The 21,197-nt window shown below is 41.3% G+C and overlaps 2 protein-coding genes across 2 annotated transcripts; both read left to right on the forward strand.

The window, feature by feature from the left end:
- Positions 1 to 11,149: 11,149 nt before the first annotated feature.
- crygmxl2 (crystallin, gamma MX, like 2) lies at positions 11,150 to 16,008 on the forward strand. Its single transcript, XM_028568555.1, has 3 exons — positions 11,150 to 11,164; positions 15,017 to 15,259; positions 15,733 to 16,008. Exons 1-3 carry the CDS (start codon positions 11,150 to 11,152, stop codon positions 16,006 to 16,008), a joined length of 534 nt encoding a protein of 177 aa, XP_028424356.1.
- Positions 16,009 to 16,544: 536 nt separating this feature from the next.
- crygmx (crystallin, gamma MX) lies at positions 16,545 to 18,111 on the forward strand. The gene is made up of 3 exons (XM_028568556.1): positions 16,545 to 16,553; positions 17,274 to 17,540; positions 17,836 to 18,111. The coding sequence occupies exons 1-3, from the start codon at positions 16,545 to 16,547 to the stop codon at positions 18,109 to 18,111; spliced, it is 552 nt and encodes a 183-aa protein (XP_028424357.1).
- Positions 18,112 to 21,197: the final 3,086 nt, after the last annotated feature.

Consider the following 21,197-nt stretch of genomic DNA (forward strand, 5'->3'; position numbering starts at 1 on the left):
GTGCACTCGAGCGCGATATAAAAAGGGACAAAGACAGAGCCTGAGAGAAGATAGGAGAAGAAATGGATTTTGTCTCTAATTATGCAAGAAACAGAGACTTTGTGAAGATAAAGTTGGGTGACACAAGGGCATATTGAGGGACACATTCACTTTAGGAAGATTTTTCAAAGTGGGAGGCACAAATGGATGTTTGTGCTATGAGCTATGGCTGCTAATTGGTGCAAACTTAATGAATGCAGGGTGCTGTGCGGAGACAGATGCTTTGTGCAATGTGGCAGATTTCAGTGGCTGCGCGTCTCTCTCCATCGCTGGAACATCAAGAAGAGGAGAACATTTGGCAGGTCACAAAATTATGCGAGGAAAAGGGGAAGCCCAAGAAGAAGAAAAAAAATGTAAACAGTTGTTTGTTTATTTTTTCGTTAATTTATGGGTGACTGTGTGTGTATGTGTCCGTTTGTGTGTGTGTTGAGTGTGAGAGTTAGCAGTTCTCAAGCGCTTGTCTATTTGTTTGAGCCATCGCTTTTGTGTTGGCTTTCTTGCCTCGCCAGCTCTGTGGCTCTCAATTAGCGTGCAAGCCTCAGGGACCTAATTAACCAGTTCAATTAATAAATAATTTTCTTAAAAATCCCATACAAGCCATTCTGACATTTGTCAGCCACTCAGGAGCTGTTGTGTGTGCGCTTGTGTGTGTGAGAAAAAGAGAGAGAAAAGCGGAGAGAATGATTAGCTTGTTTGCAAGCTCTGCTTATCCCCCAGGTGGCTGATGCAGGGGACAGAGCTGTGTGTGTGTTGTGTGTGTGTGTGTGTGTGTGTGTGTGTGTGTGTGTGTGTGTGTGTGTGTGAGTGTGTGTGTGGCTGGATGGAGAGGGGCTTACTTGCAGCGCGGGACCCCACAGCAGAGGAGGGCCCCCATGACCTTTTATCGAGTGTCCAATCAATAATGTGCGAGCGTCCATCTCTTTGAGTTGCAGCCCTAGCCGGGGCTTCTGAAGGCCTGTGGCCAGCAGCAAAGCTGGATGGGAACAGGCTACACAGTGGGGCAAAAGAGTCCTTGGGGGGCCCCGGAGTGGAACAGAACCAACAGCCTCATGTCATTTACTCATAATGATGTCTTCCTTTAGTTGAATAGGGAGGGGTGCAGGGGTGATGGTGGTGGTGGGGTGGGCGGGGGGGGATCCACTAGCCACCACAGATTCAGCCTCTGTCTTCCTTTGTCTGACGGTGAAAGCATCTTCTTTGGTCTGTCACCAGGCTCTGTGATTAAGGAGGAGAAACAGACACTGGCTTTTTTCACATTAGAATCCCATTTAGTGTTTCTTATCATAGCTATCTATCTGGTCACATGTTGGGATGGAGCTGTATTTCATTGTTTCGTAAACTGTAACGTATATTCCCTTGTGGGCACAATGGGACAGATGTGCTTGTTTAATTTGTAGCATTATCTCCAAACACCGACATTACAGGATCTGGTTGTCACCGCCAAAGAGCAAGCGCTGATGGATCTGACTGTGTACCAGTGTTCATTAAACACACTCCAAACAGCCTTCAAACTGACTCTATTAGTGGCTGCTTCTAGAACAAGAGGCGCCTGAACGCAATTTTTGACCATGAAATGCTCTTTAAGCAGATGAACGGGACTTGAAAGATGAACGGGACTTGAAGTTTCCTTCCTTTTTTTTTTTTTTTTAAATGCCAGTGAGGAGTTAGTCACTGGATATCAAAGCAGCAGGGACACATAGGAACATCCAGTGATAATACATGGGCTGCCCACACTTACTGAAGACTGTTGGCCATCACAAGTATCAGCGTCGACACAGAGAGCAGACACCGGCCTTTCGGCGAACAGCTGGCTGTCGCTCCATGTTAGCTGCAGGCATACGACAACACTTTGCGTTGAATTGCAGTGCAAAAGGAGGCCAGAGACTTGTCTAAGACACTTGGCTGACCCACACTGCCTACAGAAGTCAACATATGGCTCCCTGGTCTGGCTTCATTGTATACCTATGCTGCAATTTATTTCTACACCGTTCTACTGAGAATACCCACACAAAATGAAGCTGCTTGACTAAAGGAAGAAATATATTCTGGCAGCCAGATGAGAAGAAAAGCGAGTTAAATATACCAGCAGACAAATAACTATTAAAGTCAGCATGTTCATATTAAGCATCATCTGCGGTAGTCATTCCTCATCACAACTGGGCTGGAGAAATTTTAGCACATCGATCGGCAAAGTAAGTGTTTGAAAGAGAGTATGAGTCAAAAGGGGATCTGAAGGTGGGCTGATAGATGGAAGACACATGGAGAACCTAAAGATGGAGAGATCACTTTTGTTCTTTGTCAGGTTTGACCGAGGCCTTCTCTGCTCAGAGGTGACTGTTACACTCTCTGGCGCCCTCTAACTCCCCCCTGAGATCACTCCACTCAACTCTGCTGCCTCCGCTTTGATGCAAAAGTGGGGTTATTGTGTAAATATTTTGCTTGAGCATTTTAGTGTCTTAATCTTCCATAAGGTGATCTTTGGAGTGGAGCAACACGGGGTGCTCATGTTCAGAGGAGCTCCCAGTGGTAGAAAGAAAGAGGGAGCGAAAGAGACAGAGCAGTGAGAGAGGAAAAAGAAGAAGGTCTGTGTACTAGCTAGAGTGCTGGGAGCTAGAGTTCACTACGGGGGCGTAAGTGTGTCAAGAAGAGCGCTTTTCCCCCATCCGCAAGCCCCGGGCCCTCTCCACAACATTAAAAAGCATAAACAGTCAATACTGAATGTAACTCAGAGAAAGAGCAAGAGAGATACCGCGGAGAAAAAAAAAGAAACAAGTACGAGAAAGCAAGGGTTTTTCAAGCGTTACACAACATAGTGAGATCAGAGAAATGGAGGCTGGGCTGTAGTGTATAGTTGCAAAGCTTTCTGATGGAGGAACGGAGCCTCTCCAAGTGAATCATTCATTGCGGGCGGCAGGGGTGTAAATATGAAGGGGAGGGTTGAAGGAGAGCGGGATCAAGGAAATGCACACCTGGTGCAAGACATGGGTCAGATTGGCCCTACTCAAAAGGAAACGAAATGGAAAAAGAGAATGAGTTGTTTGGCATACCTCTGTTTAGACAGCAGCAGCGCTTCTATCAGTATGCTTGTGTGAAGCAGGACAGAATGGAGTAGGTAGAAGGTGCATATGGTGGTAGGCTGTCTGTGCCGATACACATGCGGAAAACACATGCTTTCCACGCCGATGAGAGGGAGGCTCGTCTTAAAAAAAAAAAAAAAAGTTCAAACGTTCAACATTTTAGACTTCCAGTTTGAGATGTGAGGGCTTGTTTATCTGTGGCACATTGTTCTTGCTCATAATCGCTCAAGAGTCTCAATCAGTCACTCCCTCTCTCCGTCTCTTACAAGTTTTTTCAAACGATATCTCCCAAACACTCGACACCTGGCTGGCTGACTTCAGAGCTGAAATCAGTGGTGAAGTCTGTGTGTCTCTCAGTCTTTTTTAATCATCCATTCAGTCACTCCTCACATGTTCAAGCCTATGCATTCGGGGAGATCTTCCTCTATAGACAGATTCTAACGAAGCAGAGCTTACTTTACTGGAGAGCAGGTGTGGGATGGCTGGTAGTGGTTTTGAGGACATGTGCGAGTCATTGTTTATGTATGTGATTAAATACATCACAATGTTCCTTTAATGTATATGACCATAATTGCTTATAATATATAATAATAATAACAATAAGACATTATTGTTTTAAAAAGAAATCTGAACTCTACCTTAGGTAAAAGTTTGTAGTGAAAGCATTGTTTTATATCTATGATAATGATAGAGTCACACTTAAATATAATTTATATTATGGTTAATTACTTTTGCTGTTACTTAATTACATATTTTTCAATCTAATTTCACGTCAATTACTTACTTACATTACAGTATTTTTTTTGCACTATGGCCACCTCACTTTACTTTACTTAAATACTTTTTATATAATGCCACTTTACATTCATTCAGTACTTTTTGCACATTGTCTGTTGTTTGCCTGTTGTTTGTTTGTTGGGTTGTTTGTTAGTTTGTTTTTATTGTGGAAAAACTGCTGCTGTAATAAGTGAATTTCCCCATTTTGGGATGAATAAAGTATTATCTAATCTGAGTGAAAGATTCTGTTTAAAACGTCTACAGTATCCTTGAAATGACAACAAAGAGAAATGTCCAGAAAGGATAAATGCAAAGAAAAATATAAACAAGCATATGGCGCTACCTGTATTTTCAAGGTTCCCCAGTTTATTCATAAGTCATAACCTTGTGTTATTCTCCATTAACAATTCCATCTTAAACCAAGGACATTCTGACCACATACTGTTTTTCTCCTTGAGAGAATGTTCTCCTGTTTTAAGGCCAAACAAAAGTTACTTCAGTGCAAAGTGCTGTTTGAGCCACTTTCCTGCCGGAGCAAGACTCCATATTTTAAACATTTGGAGGAGGGAACAATAGCTATGAAAAGTGTGAAATTTGATTTCTACCCCACGGAATAGGCCGTTTCCTTCTGTTGTCAAACAGAATGACTAAACATGCTCATTCACATGCTCCCATGGTAGGACGTTATTAATTTATCACTTCAGTTATCAGTGCTCTTGCGCACACACACACACACACACACACACATGTTTGCTCCTCCATGATTGACAATGTGATAAATTTTATTTGAATATGGCTGACATGAATTATGTAACCAGAGAGACTGGTGGCTTTGTTGCTTCCCTCTAGCTCTTCGCTTTTCCTCCAAGATAACATACAGTTGATAATTTACAGTAGAACACATTCTGAAACTATAAAGAAAGATATAGCGACAATGCCCCAAAGGAAAAAAACTGAGTGCTTCAGTGCATCCAGCAGAGCTGATTCTGAGAACTGCAGAGAAGTGGAGAGGAGAAGGTTCATGATGTGGCAACGCTGCAGTAAGGTTAGGTGGTTGACACTTTTGACACTGGAAAGTGATTTTTCTTGAGTTCAGCTCTGATGGTAGCAATGAGGTCTCAGCAGACTGGGTTTGGCCAAAAAAAAAAAAGAACAAATAAACACAAATGAAAGAAAAAAATGAGCACAGCACACTGGTATCTGATGTTGATAGCTGTGGCAAAAGACTGGCTTTGAAAGGCTTGAGGAAAGTGACAAAACTGTATGTTTTTTCCTTGTTGCTGCACCTCCAGACGGCCAACATAAAAAATAAAAAAACAACTCATCTGATTGGTCTGAAAAGACTGTCAAATGTCAAGCAGTTATCAAACAGCAGACATGTTTTCCTTTAAAAAGATACCAGCAGAAGGAAAAGCCTAACCTTTCAGCGGGTGAGTAGAAGTCACTCATCCCATCATGTGCGGTACTCCACACAAGAAAAACCCTCACTCTTTACAAGGCTTACACTTTCCCCTCTGATTCAAATCTATAGTTGTTGACACAAGTTGTCTACGGCTGAAATAGATGGATCTTTAAAAATACCTAATTCCAGGGAAATGTTTACTTGGCGGGTTGCAACACAGAGCCAAGAGAACGAACTCCAACACTCACACATTACCTAAAAAAAAACAAAGTCTTCCTGTATACGAACAAGAAAATGCGGGAACTCAAAATTAGGACATTTCATTGAAAGAAACCCTTGCAGAGCTCAGCACAAACAGGACTTTCCTTCAATTCCTGGTCACTTTTTTGATCTAAACTTGCTCCAAGGTCTTTTTTCAGCACCCTTTGCATCGTGTTTACATCTCAATGTGGCCTGCGCAGATTTCATGTCATAATCATCGGCCCGGGCCGGACTGACAGGAACAGCTTGCTCAACACTGGGTGTACAGTTGTGTTTTGGTGTTCCAGTTCCTGTGGTTGATGTTGTTCAACTCCCTTTATACTGAGCGGTACTTGTACGTAAAGGGAGATGGGATGACAATGTCCTTGATTTTCAAAGCGGTGAGACTTGTTAATGCCCTCATTTTCATGTACACCACTGAATCAATCATTACTGCTCTATTGCACGGTTCAAACTAACTTCTGCACAACTTTCACATCAACCGGCATTTCTATTCTCATTATTTTAAAATTGTATTTGAATGTCTTTTGGTGCTCCGTTCTCGCTGCACGGGGAGGTCAGAGATCAGGCTGGAGCTGGCAAGGATTCAGTGTCTTGCTTAAAGACACTTTAGCAGACTGTGTGCTAGCTGCTGTGGGCCTCGAGCCCAGCGATACTGCCCTGCAACCCCATGCTGACAGTTGATAGGAATCTCAAAGACTTTGTGTTACACTGAATATTTTTATCTTGCACTTTTGTTCTTGGATTGTCTAAAGAGGCTGAGAGTAATCAATTACTTTTATCTCCAAATAGGAAAATACAACATCTCTGGCCATTCTTAAGGTGACCTGTAACTGAGGGAAAATAATAGCCACATAAAGTATTCAGGATTGAGTGAATAAGCTACTAAAGAAGTCCAATAGTTAGTATATGTCACAGAAATATATCACAACAAACATTAATACTGCTTTTTCTTTTGTCATGATTTGTTTTTAGCAACAGTACAAGATGGAAGAGAGGTAGAGGATGGAGTTTTTTTGTTGTCACATTCCTCCATCTACGAGTAGCTGAATCCCACCAGGGGGGGCTGGAAGGAGAGTTTCCACAGCCAGATATCTCTGAACCTGGCATTGTCAACTCTTCAGTATTGATCAAAAACACACTATCTAATTTCTCGCATATAGATTTTAATTTTCAGGCACAAAAATTCTTCCAAATCTACCTTTAAGTGGAGTCGTCTCTTAGAGGTAGATGGATTTTTGTGTGTGTCCTGTTTCAAAGTGGTCACCAGTTTTTATTTAAAACACAGCAGCTGACAAGGCCACAAACATCACATCTCCATTTTCAAACGAAGGTGAGGCCAGGACAAATTCTGTACTTTGGAATTTCTCTGCATTGAAGGGAGGTGATAATGAACATTAATATGTACAGCTGGCTCTTTATACACCTCTTGCTGTGCTGCCTTTGGTGTCCTGTTGAGAGGGTGTCGAAGCAGTGCACCATCAATGACAGGGAACAAAGCCAGAGAAAATATCAAGTCTTTTTCCACAACTGCCTGCCTGCCTTGCTCTGCCTTAAGATTAATCTAATTTGGTCTTTATTGAGAAATGGGTAAGAGCAGTTTTGTTTTATTTATGTGTGTTTTTTCCTCCTCTGCTCCTTTCCTTTGTTGCTTCTCCTCGGCTGCCTCTGACAAAAGACAGCCAGCCTGCCAAGCCCGGTGTTGCTCTGGGACGGACCTGTCAATCACTCCTGACGGCACCCTGACAACATGTACGTTAAAATTTCAAACAGGACTCAAAGGCGGCGCGTGACAGCAGCGCCTTTGAAAGTGGCTGTAGCGCTCGGCGACAGCCAGAGGAGTACGGGTGGAAAACAAACTAGAAAACAACAGTGCAGAGGGAAAAGAGAGAGGGAGTCAGAGACAGAGGGGGAAAGAAAAAGAAAAAAAGTTAAAAGCAAAACAGTGAAGAATGTGGGTCTTGATGAAGGGAATTGGCATTAGATTATCCCTTGGTATATCATTGTTTTTTAATTTGGTTGAAACTCCCTTGAGTGGAGCTTTCAGTCTTCCAGGGACTAAGCTGAGGGCCCGCTCTCGCCGCAGTCCAGGGACAGCAGCGCCTCTCTCCTGCATCTCTGAGGCCTCGCTCAGATCAAGTCAAGCCTCTTGTGCATCTCACTACCCTATCTTTCAACACAAAACAACTGTGCACAAATGTTAACATTCTTGATTCCATCTCGCATACCTTCGCCTCATGCCTGCGCAATTGATTCCCAGTAGAAATGGAAACCAGCGCTTGCCACTGGGATAAGCCTTTTCTGTAGAATTCATAAATCTAAGATCTATAGCTTCCAATACCAACAAGAAAATGGACAACTCAATTAAGATTCTGCTGTCCTGAATGCGCCAGGACAAAATCTTTTTTAAACACTGCGTATCCACACACCTTTGCCTACAAGCAAACAAGTGTCATATGACGTACAATGTGCACACACAGACTCGAGGATGTACTTTCAAATGATCACCCGGCGCAACACACAGACACAGACCACCACCACCACCTCTTTAACATGGCTAACTGAACAGTATAAATGGGGTATAACAAAAAGGCCTGGGCTGTGCCAGACCCTATGGGAGAAGTGCCATCTCTGCAGTCCAGCAGTTTGTGCACTGATCCTTCAGTCAACATCCACATCTGCAGTTCAAAAACACACACTGGCTTGAAACTGCTGCAAAGCTAACTGTTCATTGTCTGTCTGAGACTTTGTTTGACCATGCTGTGTTTCTGTGTGTACATAAATGTGTGTCTAGTCTAAGTTTGTTTGAAACGAGATTTCTAAAATTAACTCTTACCCTGTAGTGTGTGTGTGTGTGTGTGTGTGTGTGTGTGTGTGTGTGTGTGTAGCAAAGATGTGCGTCGCTACAAACAAGTGGACAAGCAGCATGTGTGCTGGGACACAGGACATGCCAGCCTGTTAGTAATTTCTCTTAATTTTTTTACTTCTCCCTCGGTAAAATTATGTGTGAGCACTGATAGGCTTCAGTACAGACAGGAGCTGTGGCACTGACACACACACACGCAGAGATGCACCACATGAATTTGTGCCATTGTCTAACTCATGTCTATATGCATGTGTGTCCAAGCTTACTTACAAATGTATACATGTAAGGAAACAAACACACATACAAGCTGCTCAGGGAAATGGATGTGGTATAAAGAACTTAAAACAGCCATCCAGCAAAGAGCCAAAGCTTTAGCTTCTAGTGCCCTCTAGTGCTTGAACTACCTGGCAAATAAGTTGAGATATCTACTAAAACTACTCAACTGTGTGTGATTGCAATGTACTAAAACTATTGAAAAAGATCAATATATATTGACCAATTTATGTCAAAAACATTTTGGAAATTAGTTTTATTTTAACATAAAGGTGGCTATTTCCTTACAAATCCTGAATGATATTAATAAGTGTATAAAAGGAAGCAAATCATTCCAGAGAACAGTAAATAAATCTCATAAAAGATTTAAGGCATTTTAAATAATTAAAAACATTAAAATAGCCATATCTACTCTATGATTGCAAATTCTGCTGTGTGCATTACTGCAGTTCAAAAGCGGCAAAAGTACAATTCCACTGATCTTAATTTTAATACATAACATAGTTGTTATTTTTCATGGCTTTAACTAAATTTATATTAAGATATATGTTACCCTACATATTTTGGATTTGTATAACAACTAACATTTGTTACTAAAATAATGATCCCATATGTAAAAACTGTGAGGGTGAATTCACTTTGTATTTTTAAAATGCAAAAAGTTGCTATTTTAAACAAAATGTTATTTTCACAAAGCTGGCTGGAAAGCAAAATCATATTTTAAATAATATTACAAGCCTATCTTATCTGGGTCCCATCAAATTACTTTATAATAAGATCAGTTAAACAAATTTACATGAATACATAGCTTTTATTTCATATGCAGTCCCCTGAAAAAGGGATATGGTTGCAGGACTAAGTCTAGATCATCACAACATATTCTAAATCATGTTTCTTTATTCTTAAAAACTGAACAAATTCAACACAAAAAAACCCAATTAAAATACATATTCACTTTCTTTGTATAGTTAAGTTTATTAGGCTGACAATAATATATCTTAATCTGATGAAACTTAATCTCTTATGGATTTTAAAAACTTAATTTGGATTTAACTGGTTAATAATTACAATAGTTTATTTTAACTGGGTCTTATGGGAAAGTGATGTAAGACTTACATTGTGTGTATGAGCACTGTGCGCTGATAGGCAAACAAGAGCGTCTGGACAAAAACAAAAAATGCATGCACAGGAAAGGCCTTTGAAAAACTGGAAATCCAAATAAGGTGCCATGCACTACAAACAAAATCTCTGGCATAAAATGTGACTTCTTCTTCTTCTTCTCACACTTTTGTCCACGTCGGTTTCCCCTCAGATGATTAATTCCTTGATCGATCATGTTTATTGTAGATCATTTTGTGCAGAAAACTTTTTTATTTCATGTCACATCGTGGAACATTCATTTTCTACTGTGAGAATACTTTAGATTGTTAGATAAAATGCTTGAACTTTGTTTAATATCTGAGGATATTTATTTATTGGAGAATATATTGTAAGATATAACATACTATTAAAATCAAATAGCAATTCATTCTGAAGTAAAACATTACTCCAATCCAACACATCTTGACATATTTAGCCAAACCTGACATAACTTAAAATTTTAGGGCGGCTAAGGTCCCTTTATTTGAGCAACTGGATATTCCATGTGAGGACATTAATGTCTTATCTACTGCTTAAATTAATATAATAAGGAAGGGTGTTTGTAAATCATATGCGTGTATTTTTTGCGCATGCATGATAAAGCCAGCAGAGGTGGGATTTGAAAGGTACCTCAAAGCTATGATTATCCTGAGTGTCTCTGCCCAATAATGTTACCTGCTGGGACAGCAGCACTGCTCCTCTAAATAAATTGCAAGTGGCCTTGGGCAATAAGAGGAACCCTCCTTTGATCTGCCTGACTGCCAACGAGGAAAATGTGCAGCCAGTCAATCAAGCTCTTAAGGCTTTGCAACAATGGAGCCGACCCCGGTTTATTATTTATTTTTTAAATTGATGTATTTCATTATGACAACGTGTCTACTTGCTGGGGTAGCAGGGGCGGGGAGGGAGGAGAGGGGGGGGCAACATGATCAATAATTGATATGGGGTGTGAAAAAGCAGATTTGCTGCCTCTCCTCTGGTGCACTTGTCACTAGCTGTTGTCAGAACACATTTGCTTTGATGACAAATTTGGAGAAGTGAACAACAGCATCACATCTGATTACAAATTTAGTGAGGAGTGGTGAAAGGCAGGGGCCCCTTCTCGCTGAGGCTCTGTTTGTTCAAGTCGCTCAGGAGGAATGACTACGAGGCTCCGAGGTGAGTTACAGTCTTGTAAGCAGAGAGATGACAAGGGGTTGAACTTTTTTTGTCATGTGTCAGTAAACAGCGTGACTTGTTTGAAAGGCACCTGGATTACAGGGTGAAAAGTTGCTCTTTAAACCTTTAAAGCTTTGGGGGCATCGGAGACATGACATGTCAAAACAGAGTGTGGAGATGAGGAGTGAGAGCAACTAAGAGACATCACTCCCCCTGGTGTATCGGCTAAGAGACGAAGGAGCTGTCCTGCTTTTCACAAAGTTTGGGTCATGCTGTATGGTGGAACATCTCAAACTGATTTAGTCAAATAAAGCAAGATGCTCGAGTGATTTGAACAGTCCAGGTCTCCAGTTGTACCGAAATTTTAAGATGATTTCATTGCTATGAGTAGTTCTTAATTAGCCTAAATGTTGTTGTTTTTTAATTACATGTACGGAGTGGAGATTTACCACAAACTTTAAAACTAAATCCTGATGGGAAAACAGTGCAACACAAAATCTCAAAGAAGGGAAAACAAACAACTAAATATCAACAACTCAACATAATTGACAGCTGCATCCATTTGCCCAGTCCAAGCCCCCTCCTCTTGCTTTTCCAGTCTGTTCTTCCAGCACCATTTCCTCTTTTAATTATCCCCCAGCAAAAAGATGGAGCACATCAGATGCATCGCGGTAAATCCTGGCCCTGGCACAGGCTCATAGTGGCTCCTGCGTCTGGCAATCCCGATAGAGCCTGTGCGCTGGCAGTGACAAGACAGGGAGGATGCCTGGAGATTTTCTGACAGAAAGAATGGAGAGGATGATCTCTCAGCAAAAGAGAGGTCCTCATTCTACTCCCGACGTGGGAGGCTTTTTGGCGAGCGCTTTCCGATCATACCACATTTTCAGCACCAGATTAGCCAGTTCTCAGGAGCAAAACTCACATAGACGCCTTGTTTACACCTCAGTACCAGTGTTTTTGTAATGACTGTTCAGTAAAAGAGCACATTGGAGGCAAGGCTGTTTTCCTATCTCTGCCTACAACATTTTAGGGGTGAGACTTATTCTATATAGCAGGGTCTGAGAGACCATGGTTTGGATTAAGGGAATATGATTTGGTTTATATTGAAAAAAGTCTCCTCTGACCTGAAATGTGTTTTACTGAGAGAATTGTACATTCACATTCTTATTAGGTATCAGCTACACGAATGGGTTTTTCTTTTGGAAGCCGGATAGATGAAAAAGGCTGCAAGTTAACTAGTGCTGGGGCTGCTATCTGTCAAAATTTCTCCCATCTCTGTGGGGTGCACATCAATCATAGAGGTCCCCAACCGACAGTCATTCTGCGGGCTAATAGTGTCGTCATCTCCCACGCGATTACACGGATTGCACAATGAGATCCTCGGACACAATGGAGCTGCAAATCTAGCCCCCCACTCTGTTCCCTTCTCCTTTCCTTTTCTTCCATCATTCTGAGATGAAGAGTGGAATGCTCCACAGCGGGTAGCTTTCTTCTCCTCCGAGGGGAACTGAGAAAGCAGGCAAGGGCCTCTGTGATGTTACTTTCCCTTCAGGGTGGGGAGGAGATGTCTTGTAGCGCAGCTAAAGATGATCATTTAAGAGCCTGTGAAACAATGTTCCCCTCTGGAAGCCACAGAGATGTGGAGAGCGCCAAGGTCCAAACTAATGAGTTAAGGTTAGGTGATCTTTCTCAGTGATGAAAATGAGAACAATGTTGTCATTGTTCTCATTTGGCAGTGGCAGTGGCAGTTTCTTTTCCTGGTTTAGACATTGTATTGCACCTCTGTTACATGCGTCTCTGAATACAAAGGTCAGAGGTCAAGCTGAGCAGCAGCCTTGGAGGTGGTAGAGTTCAGCTCAAAGACTCAGAAAAGTGAGCGCTTGCTACTGTACCACGCAGAGCTATCCAGACAGAGTATGATTTCAGTGTGATTCTGCTGCCCTCCTGCATCAAAACCGAGTACAAAGATTTTACATTTAATAGGCATGATGAAAGAAATCATTAATCTATGAATGAACATATGAGGAAAATCTAAACATTTGTTTCTTATATGTTCTGATAAAACCTTTCCTCCCGGAGTAAATACAGTATTTGCTCAAGAAACTCACAAAACAAAACAACATCCCATCTGATAATCTTCCACAATTACGCTGCACACTGTGATGAAAGGATATCAATGATCTACTTATGTCATAGAAAAAAGTGCAGCTTCAAACATGAAAGCTATTGAAGCCTGAGAGTTTCAAGTCAATGAATGATCAAAGGGGCAAAAGCTTATCAACGCTGTTCCTTAACACTGAAATAATGTCATATGGCTCTGGATTTGCTACCACAGTAGAAGTGTTTTTGCCCAGGAACATAATGACTATTGTGCTTTATTTGCCTTTTTACACAGTTGAAGCTGCAAAAAGCACACAAAGTGGAGAGGGGGCACGAGCCCTTTATCCTGATGAAAGGCTAAAGGATGAGACTGACCTTTCTGGCATCAGCTGGGCTTTGGAAGCACAATACATGGCGGCAACTCTTTCTGGCCTTTTCCCCTTCAGCTCTGGGCTATGCTTACAAGCCAAAGACTCAAGTCCAAACATCTATCATTTTATACAAAGACTCAACACACAGATGCCCCAAACCCCTCCTTTTATATCACACAAACACACAAACACACAAACACAAACACACACACACACACACACACACACACACACACACACACACACACACACACACACACACACACACACACACACACACACACACACACACACACACACACACACACACACACACAGAGCAGTTCTGTCTGTACATCTGCAAACAGACCAGTCTCGTCTGGCATCATAGTACAACTGCAGGCTATGGAAGCAAAAAGAGACAACATATCACTGTAGATTACATCAACACAAAAGCTTGACTCAGTCCACAGTATCAACACCGCTTTCCTTTAACAGGAATTGAATAACAATTACATTGTGACCTGTACCCACTTAGGAAACGCACCAATCCAAACTTGCTTAAACTGGGACTGGATGGAATGTAACTATGTTACAATTTTCCATACAAGCAAGACATGAAATGAAAATCCTGACATGGTTAAGTGCTAGTTTAGAGAGTGCCCCCCATAAATGACCACTTTACACTTTAAAAGCTTTGTTGTAGGGGGGCCACATACGTAAAGGGCCTTTGTGTGATATTTCAAAAGGCTGCATCACAACGTCATGGCAGAACAAGGGTCATACAAACACAGAATAGCACTTTTTTTTTTCTTTAGGGGGGGGTGGGTTGTTAATTCTATAGGTAAACTCTAGCAGACAGTAGATAAGGTACCCGTGGGCTATCAGACAAAGGGGACTGTAGTTGGCATCTAAAAAGGTAAAGAGTAGTAGTCCCTGACGTGTCAGAGGCCTCATCATCAGTGGGAGAGTATAAAAGGACTTGCAAGTGTGTCAAGGGCTATGGTGCGCTAAACATCCACAGCCCTACAACCATGGGAAAGGTATGAGCTCACATGCAATATGGCAATAGCTTTGACAGAGAGGTGAAACATGGCAGGATTGAGGAACATGTGTCAAATATTGTAACAGGGAAAGACAATGCAGCAGAGGGTGAAGAGAGGTACTAATTCCTGAGAACTTATTTTTGAGGGGAAAACCCTATTTATAGGTATTTACAAGGGAAGCGTCTGCGGAGATCAACAATGATACGGTATCCTAATATGACAGAGATTCTTAGTAACTGTATGACAGTAACAACAGTGTTCAGATAGGATGAGCGTACAAAGAGTTCTTTAAATAAAAGTCAGCTGAAACAATAGTTTCAATTGCATGATTTTCACCTGTCAAGCTCTGAAAACAATGTGTACAGCAGACTGCAAAGGCTTGTATATTTGAAGGACTTGTGAAAAAGTAATTGAGTTTGTTCAAGGGAGAGCAGTGTCCCCTACAGTCCATTCATGAGTATTGCAACTAGTGCATTCATATACCTAACATTAACTTGAGTGCTGTATGCTTCTCTCTCCTTTTCAAGATTATCTTTTACGAAGGCCGCAACTTCCAGGGCCGCCACTGGGAGTGCAGCAGTGACTGCATGGACACCTTCAGGCACTTTAACTGCTGCAACTCCATGCGTGTCAGCGGTGGTCACTGGGTGGCCTATGAGAAGCCTCACTACATGGGTTACCAGTACATCATTGGCCCCGGCGAGTACCCTGACTACCACTGCTGGATGGGCTTCAACAACTGCATTCGCTCCTGCCAGATGTACCCCCCTGTAAGTCAATCAAACAGACAGATGGGATTGGTAGTCCCCCCACCCTCCACCATTCACCTTGTACATCAAATGCCGCTTTAGAAATTGATGTCAATCTCTGGCCTTTTGATGTCATTAACAGATACTAAGGCAGGTCATAGCATAAAAGTATCTGTTGCAAGGCCCACAAGGAGACCCAGTCAGCCTTTAAAAGGAATATGATACACACCCCTTAAGACTTGGTGCCTTCATTCTAATTCTGTTAGTCACATTGAGTGTTTCTGGCAGTTTAGGGAGGGGGGAAAGTCAAATTCTGTCATGCTCCAAAAGAGTTGTTGCTCATTCTCATCTGTAGTAAGTAAGCAAGTATGTACTCACTTAAATTCAACGTTAAAGATATCAGCTTAGGGCTGAGAGCACTACCAAAGTGCTCTCTGGAGTTCATGGCTACTGAAATAGCGTAATAATCATGTTGTGATTTCATTCACATACAGTATAGAGGATCCTACAAGATGAGGATCTACAACAGGCCTGACATGATGGGACACACAATGGAGTTCATGGACGACTGCCCCAACCTGTACGAGCGCTTCCGCTACCGTGACATTTACTCCTGCAACATCATGGAGGGTTTCTGGATCTTCTATGAGCACCCTAACTACAGGGGACGCCAGTATTTCCTGCGCCCCGGAGAGTACAAGGCCTGTGGTGACTGGGGCTGCCACAACCCCATGGTGGGCTCATTCAGGAGGATGAGGGCTGTCATGTAAACTGCGCAACTCAAATTAAAAACTTGATTTTCAAATAACTGTGCTTTGTGAGCTTATTTCAACAAAACCATGCAACCACAAGTCTGAAGTACAATACCTCTCTTTGGCCAAGCAGGCCCTTTGCTTCCTGCATAGTGTACATCTTCAAAATAAAGCCTGCTGCTTAATGATTTATATCCCTGTCAAATACCATTTAAAACAAGCCAATCCTTTTCTTTTTGCTGCCCTGTCTATTCTCGCAGTCTGCACATAGGTTTTTGGCATATATGCCAATAAAGGCAGATGTTGCAACTCTTATTGAAGCCCTTTGAGAAAGTGCAGTTGTACAGTATTTTCCATAGACAGACAGAGCTTTGACAGAGACAAAGCGGCTGCTGCAGCTCACCAGTCCTATAGTGTTCTGCAGTCTATACAGCCCACTGTGCTGACACGACAAAGCTTTGTCTCACATTTGCAAAGCCCTGATCCCAGCAGGTTCTATAAAGAGGTCTGGTACAGGCCGACATCTGGTCTGGACTGAACTAAACACAGTTACAATGGGCAAGGTAAGCGTGCAATTTCAAATCTACATAGTAAAAGCAACTAAAATGTTAGATGTATAGTATATTGATAATTTGTATCTAAGGGGTAAAAAATGCTGCAAGGACACACACTCAAAAATAAATTCTTTTTGTCACATAAAATGCTAAAGACCTTCACTGAGTGATAACTCAACCTTGTGTTGTTAGGTGTAATGGTCAGTAGTTCTAAAGGATTTTTTATCCCATTCATATTTGCATAACATGCAGGGATATAATAAAATGCAATAAATTGCAAATAATCACAGTAAAATAAGTAATAAATGAAACTGAATAACATTGAAAATAGAAAATGGAAGACTTTAGACTAAGATGTTAGTTAGTGATACTTTGTCCTTTGTCTTCTGTTGAGGATAGTACAAAATTGCAATTATTCAACTGGGTTTGGAGTCTAAATTGCTGTAATTTAGGCCAGTACTTTATTAAACTTCATGGGGCATTTGATCATACATTCATAAGCTCATTTATTCCAAAATTCTTTACTTAGTTATTCTATACAAGAACTTTGTTGGATAAAGCTTACTTTCAAACCTGGCTCAGAATACATAATGGTATGGTTATGAAACTAAATGAGACTAAAAGTTCAAGTTATTATTGTTTACAAGTCTGAAGAGCTGGAGGACAGCTAACTTATCATGCATATAAGGTGTGTAATAGTTTGTTTTTGGCATAGCCCTGTGGTGATAATGTCCACCCATCCATCACTTGCAGGTTATCTTTTACGAAGACAGGAATTTCCAGGGTCGTCACTATGAGTGCAATAGTGACTGTCCTGAGATGCAAAACCACTTCAGCCGCTGTAACTCAATAAGAGTGGACAGCGGTTGTTGGGTGGCCTATGAGAAGCCCAATTATGGCGGCTACCAGTACATGCTGCACAAGGGAGAATACCCCGACTATCAACGCTGGGCAGGCTTCAATGACTGCATCCGCTCCTGCCGTATGGTGCCACCTGTGAGTTTTTACTGATGCCCTACCCTGTTTGCAGCAATGTTCTCACTAAAGCTTTTCTGTGGAAGTGCCAGTTTAGGATCATGCAGTTCTCAAGCCTAGTCTTAATGTTTTCAACACTCTGTGCCAGTACTTTTGGCTATTTTAAAGCTTCTTTGTTTAGCTTGACCTATAAAAGCAGTAAAAAGTTTGCCTATCAATTTACGTCAAATTGCCAAGTTATACTACTGTACTATTAAGTTGAACAAACATTTTACATGACAGTATCATCTTAGTCTCTCATCGTTTCTTCCCGTAGTATAATGGGAACTACAGGATGAAGATCTTCGAGCGGTCTGACTTTGGAGGCCAGAATATGGAGCTAATGGATGACTGCCCAGATCTGAATGAGCGTTTCCACACCCGTGACATCTCCTCTGTCAATGTCATGGAGGGCTATTGGATGCTGCATGAACACCCCAATTACAGGGGACGCCAGTACTTCTTGCGCCCCGGAGAGTACAGGAGGCACCATGAGTGGGGAAGCAACAGCCCCACCATCGGCTCTCTGAGACGTGTCACTGAGCTCAACTAATTCCCAGCTTTTTTACCCTTATTGAGCCCCACTGTTAAACATCCCACCGTTTTGCTCCCCTAATGCCAGTACTGTTTCAGTGTGGTTTCAACACTGTGGTGTCCAAACCTGAAATCTTACATTTTAACGATGGATGGTTTTCTGGCGTCTGATGTTGGGTTCTGGTTTTGCTGGGTTGCTTTGAATTGTTGGGTAAAGTTCCTCCCCAACTCAGTGCAAGCAATGCTCAATAAATAGTGATGATCTTTTTTGCTTTGGTCGTCCCAGAGCAAAATGGTTTGCCTCGCCGGTCCCCAACCTCCTGTCCTACTGGAATCACAATAAAAGAAAACTTGATGGAAGTCAACTAAAGGGATCCTTTGTTAATTTTCTATTGACTACTACAGCTGTCACTATTAAAAGATCAGGGGGATATGGCTTTTCATAAATCTGAGGAATATTTTTCTCTTTAGTATGGTGATTGAACTTTTCATCAGGCCACAGAGTTAGATAGAAGTGTAACCACCGAGGTCCTAGACCAAGACCAAGAGTTTCCACAGTTTTCCATGATATTGTCATTCCACATACACAAAGAAAAATTATAAAGGAAACAGAAGCTTATTCTTTGAAGTTCAATATTAAAGACCAAAAAAAAGGGTATCTGAGGATGAGCTTGTAGGAGTCTTTATGAGATCACATGGTACAGAGCAAGTGCGTTGGGTCCATGAAAGATGCCCATATTAGATCCACATCACAGGGCCAGTGCCAACTCAAAGAGTTGAAGTCAAAGTGGCCTGGTATTAGCCCCGAGCATCAAGCTCTCTCAGAACAAAAAACAAAACCCAGTCCACATCCCCGCTCATGCATTTTTCATCAGCCCAAGATACTGAACCCTTTCAGAAATAAATATCAATTATTGAAATTGTTAATTAGACGCTGCGTAATTGGCAAAGATACACATGAATAAATAACTTTGACCATTAATTATTGACTCAAAAAAATTTGAAGTCCAGTGGGGAGTGCATTTGAGAGTCTCTTAAGATCAAGCACAACAAGAAATATGAGTTTTGGCCTTGAGTAATGTCCAATTAAAGGATTGTCGGCTTTGCTGTACAAGTCCAGTGATTTACCCTCATCATCCTTTTTATATCTGTGGACAACAATACCCAGCAGACAACATAACATCAACAGGGTGCAACATGGGATCTGATCAACTGGGCTCTGGGGGCAATGGTAGATAAGAGATGAGAGGAAATGTACAGGCTGCCAGACCTCAACCATAAATGGAAGTTAATCTAAGGTCATGAAGGGGCATTGTCTTCAAATATTAAATTCAATTCAGGCAGTAAACCCTTTAGAGTTACATAGAACTACTGAAAACAAGTCTATGGTCATTTGTGTTTAAAGTTTATGGGTATAACCCTGAAAACTTCACATAAAATGAACAGTAAAGGCAAATAGCCTGATAATTCTGCAAACAGCCTTTCTTAAATATTCAGTACAGTCATGTTGCAAAATCTACTAGTTCTACTGCATTTTCTACTTGTAACATCATTGAAATCTGCTCTTAGTTCAGTTAGTTTTTGGGAGCCATAAGGTTGGTACATCAGCAGAGGACAGAACTGGAGTGCCCAAAAACTTGACAATATGGCATAGCAATATAAAATAAATCGTTGACTTGGATTCAAATACTGAGCATGAGGAACTTTGACAATGATTTAGCTAGGAATTTTGAGAATCTGACTTACTGTACAGGGTCACAGTTTTTTGCCAATATATGATTATTTCAATGCAAAATGCACTACTCAACTTTACTAAAAAATAAAACTGCGAAATTTCAGTCAGTAACCTAAGAATGGAAGCCTTCCATATCACAACAAAACACTCTGTGTCCTGTTATTAAGTAGAAAACTGGTTTTAATGCAGAAACTGGGTATACACACTTACTGCACACCTGAATAGGTACCGTTACGGTAGCAAACAACTTTGATGCACGTGCTATTGTAAAATACACTTCTATAAAACACTATGCATCAAACAGGCGATACTTAATGTCCCTCGATTGTTCCTCCTCTACCTCAAGTCATTTAGATGATATTTTCAATCGCTTCGCACATGAAAAGGACAAAAGAGTGAAATCCGAGTTTTGTCTCCCTCTTCATCTTTGAACCCTTTGGACTTGGTGATGGGAAGCTGATTGAAGGGTAAGTAGTGCGTTCTAGAGAATGAATTCTTTAGATGCTGGAAAAGAAAACGAAAGAAACAGAGAAACCGAGAACACAAGCCTGTGATTCCATTATTAGTCTCAGTTCTCCTTCTCCCTCTTTTCATTTCTGATGGCTGGATAATTAAACCTCTACAGTATTGTCTTCCATCTTCCTTGCCCCACTTCCAGCAATGCGAATTCCCCTATGGGCAACTTATAAAAAGGCCCTTTTTAGACATCTGTTTTTCAGATCGGCACCATTTTTTCCCCCTATTAATTTGTGTTCTTTGTGAAAGTAGAAAGACTAGTGCCAGGACAGAAATGAACACACGTGCTAATTCTCAGTCCTCTACACTTTAACTGCAAAAATCAAAGAAAGTAAGAAAAAATATCCAAATATTCTTTTTCAACATTTTTTTTATTCTACAGTTACTGCTATTATACAACCCAAACCAATCCTTAAGTGTGCATTGCAAGACATCAGATAGGAGCTCAGAGGCTGGAATGGTACAAAGCTTAATTTAAAAGCAGTCGTGTTCTCCCCTCCAGCTTGAAGGAGGCAGCTCGTCAATTACGGTTCCGGCTCTGACAGAGGCTTTGGGCGCCGCAATGAACAAGCAGGAAAGCAGCAAAGCATGGAAAAATGAGCACAAGTTGTAACAATGATCAAATAAAAAAAAAAAAAAAGTAAATAAAATGCATACATGGCAATAAAACAAAACTGGTAAAATTCTGATACTTTGGTAAAATAATAAATTCTTATTTAAGTTTTAATACAGGAAATCTTAATCTGTAACTCACGCGGTTTATTTCAACAGAGAAAGAAAAATGCTCTACTACCATCAAATGCCAACTTGTGTTATTAGTTCCATTACAGAAATGACCTAGACCCTCACCTAAT

This window comes from Perca flavescens, chromosome 21 (genome assembly GCF_004354835.1).
Source record: "Perca flavescens isolate YP-PL-M2 chromosome 21, PFLA_1.0, whole genome shotgun sequence".
Classification (NCBI taxonomy): Eukaryota; Metazoa; Chordata; class Actinopteri; order Perciformes; family Percidae; genus Perca; species Perca flavescens.

Bases quoted from the DNA above. Each gene is read 5' to 3' on its own strand.
- crygmxl2 (XM_028568555.1), top strand. The intron at 15,260-15,732 runs GTAAGTCAATCA...ATTCACATACAG, and splicing joins CCTGCCAGATGTACCCCCCT to TATAGAGGATCCTACAAGAT.
- crygmx (XM_028568556.1), top strand. The intron at 17,541-17,835 runs GTGAGTTTTTAC...TTCTTCCCGTAG, and splicing joins CCTGCCGTATGGTGCCACCT to TATAATGGGAACTACAGGAT.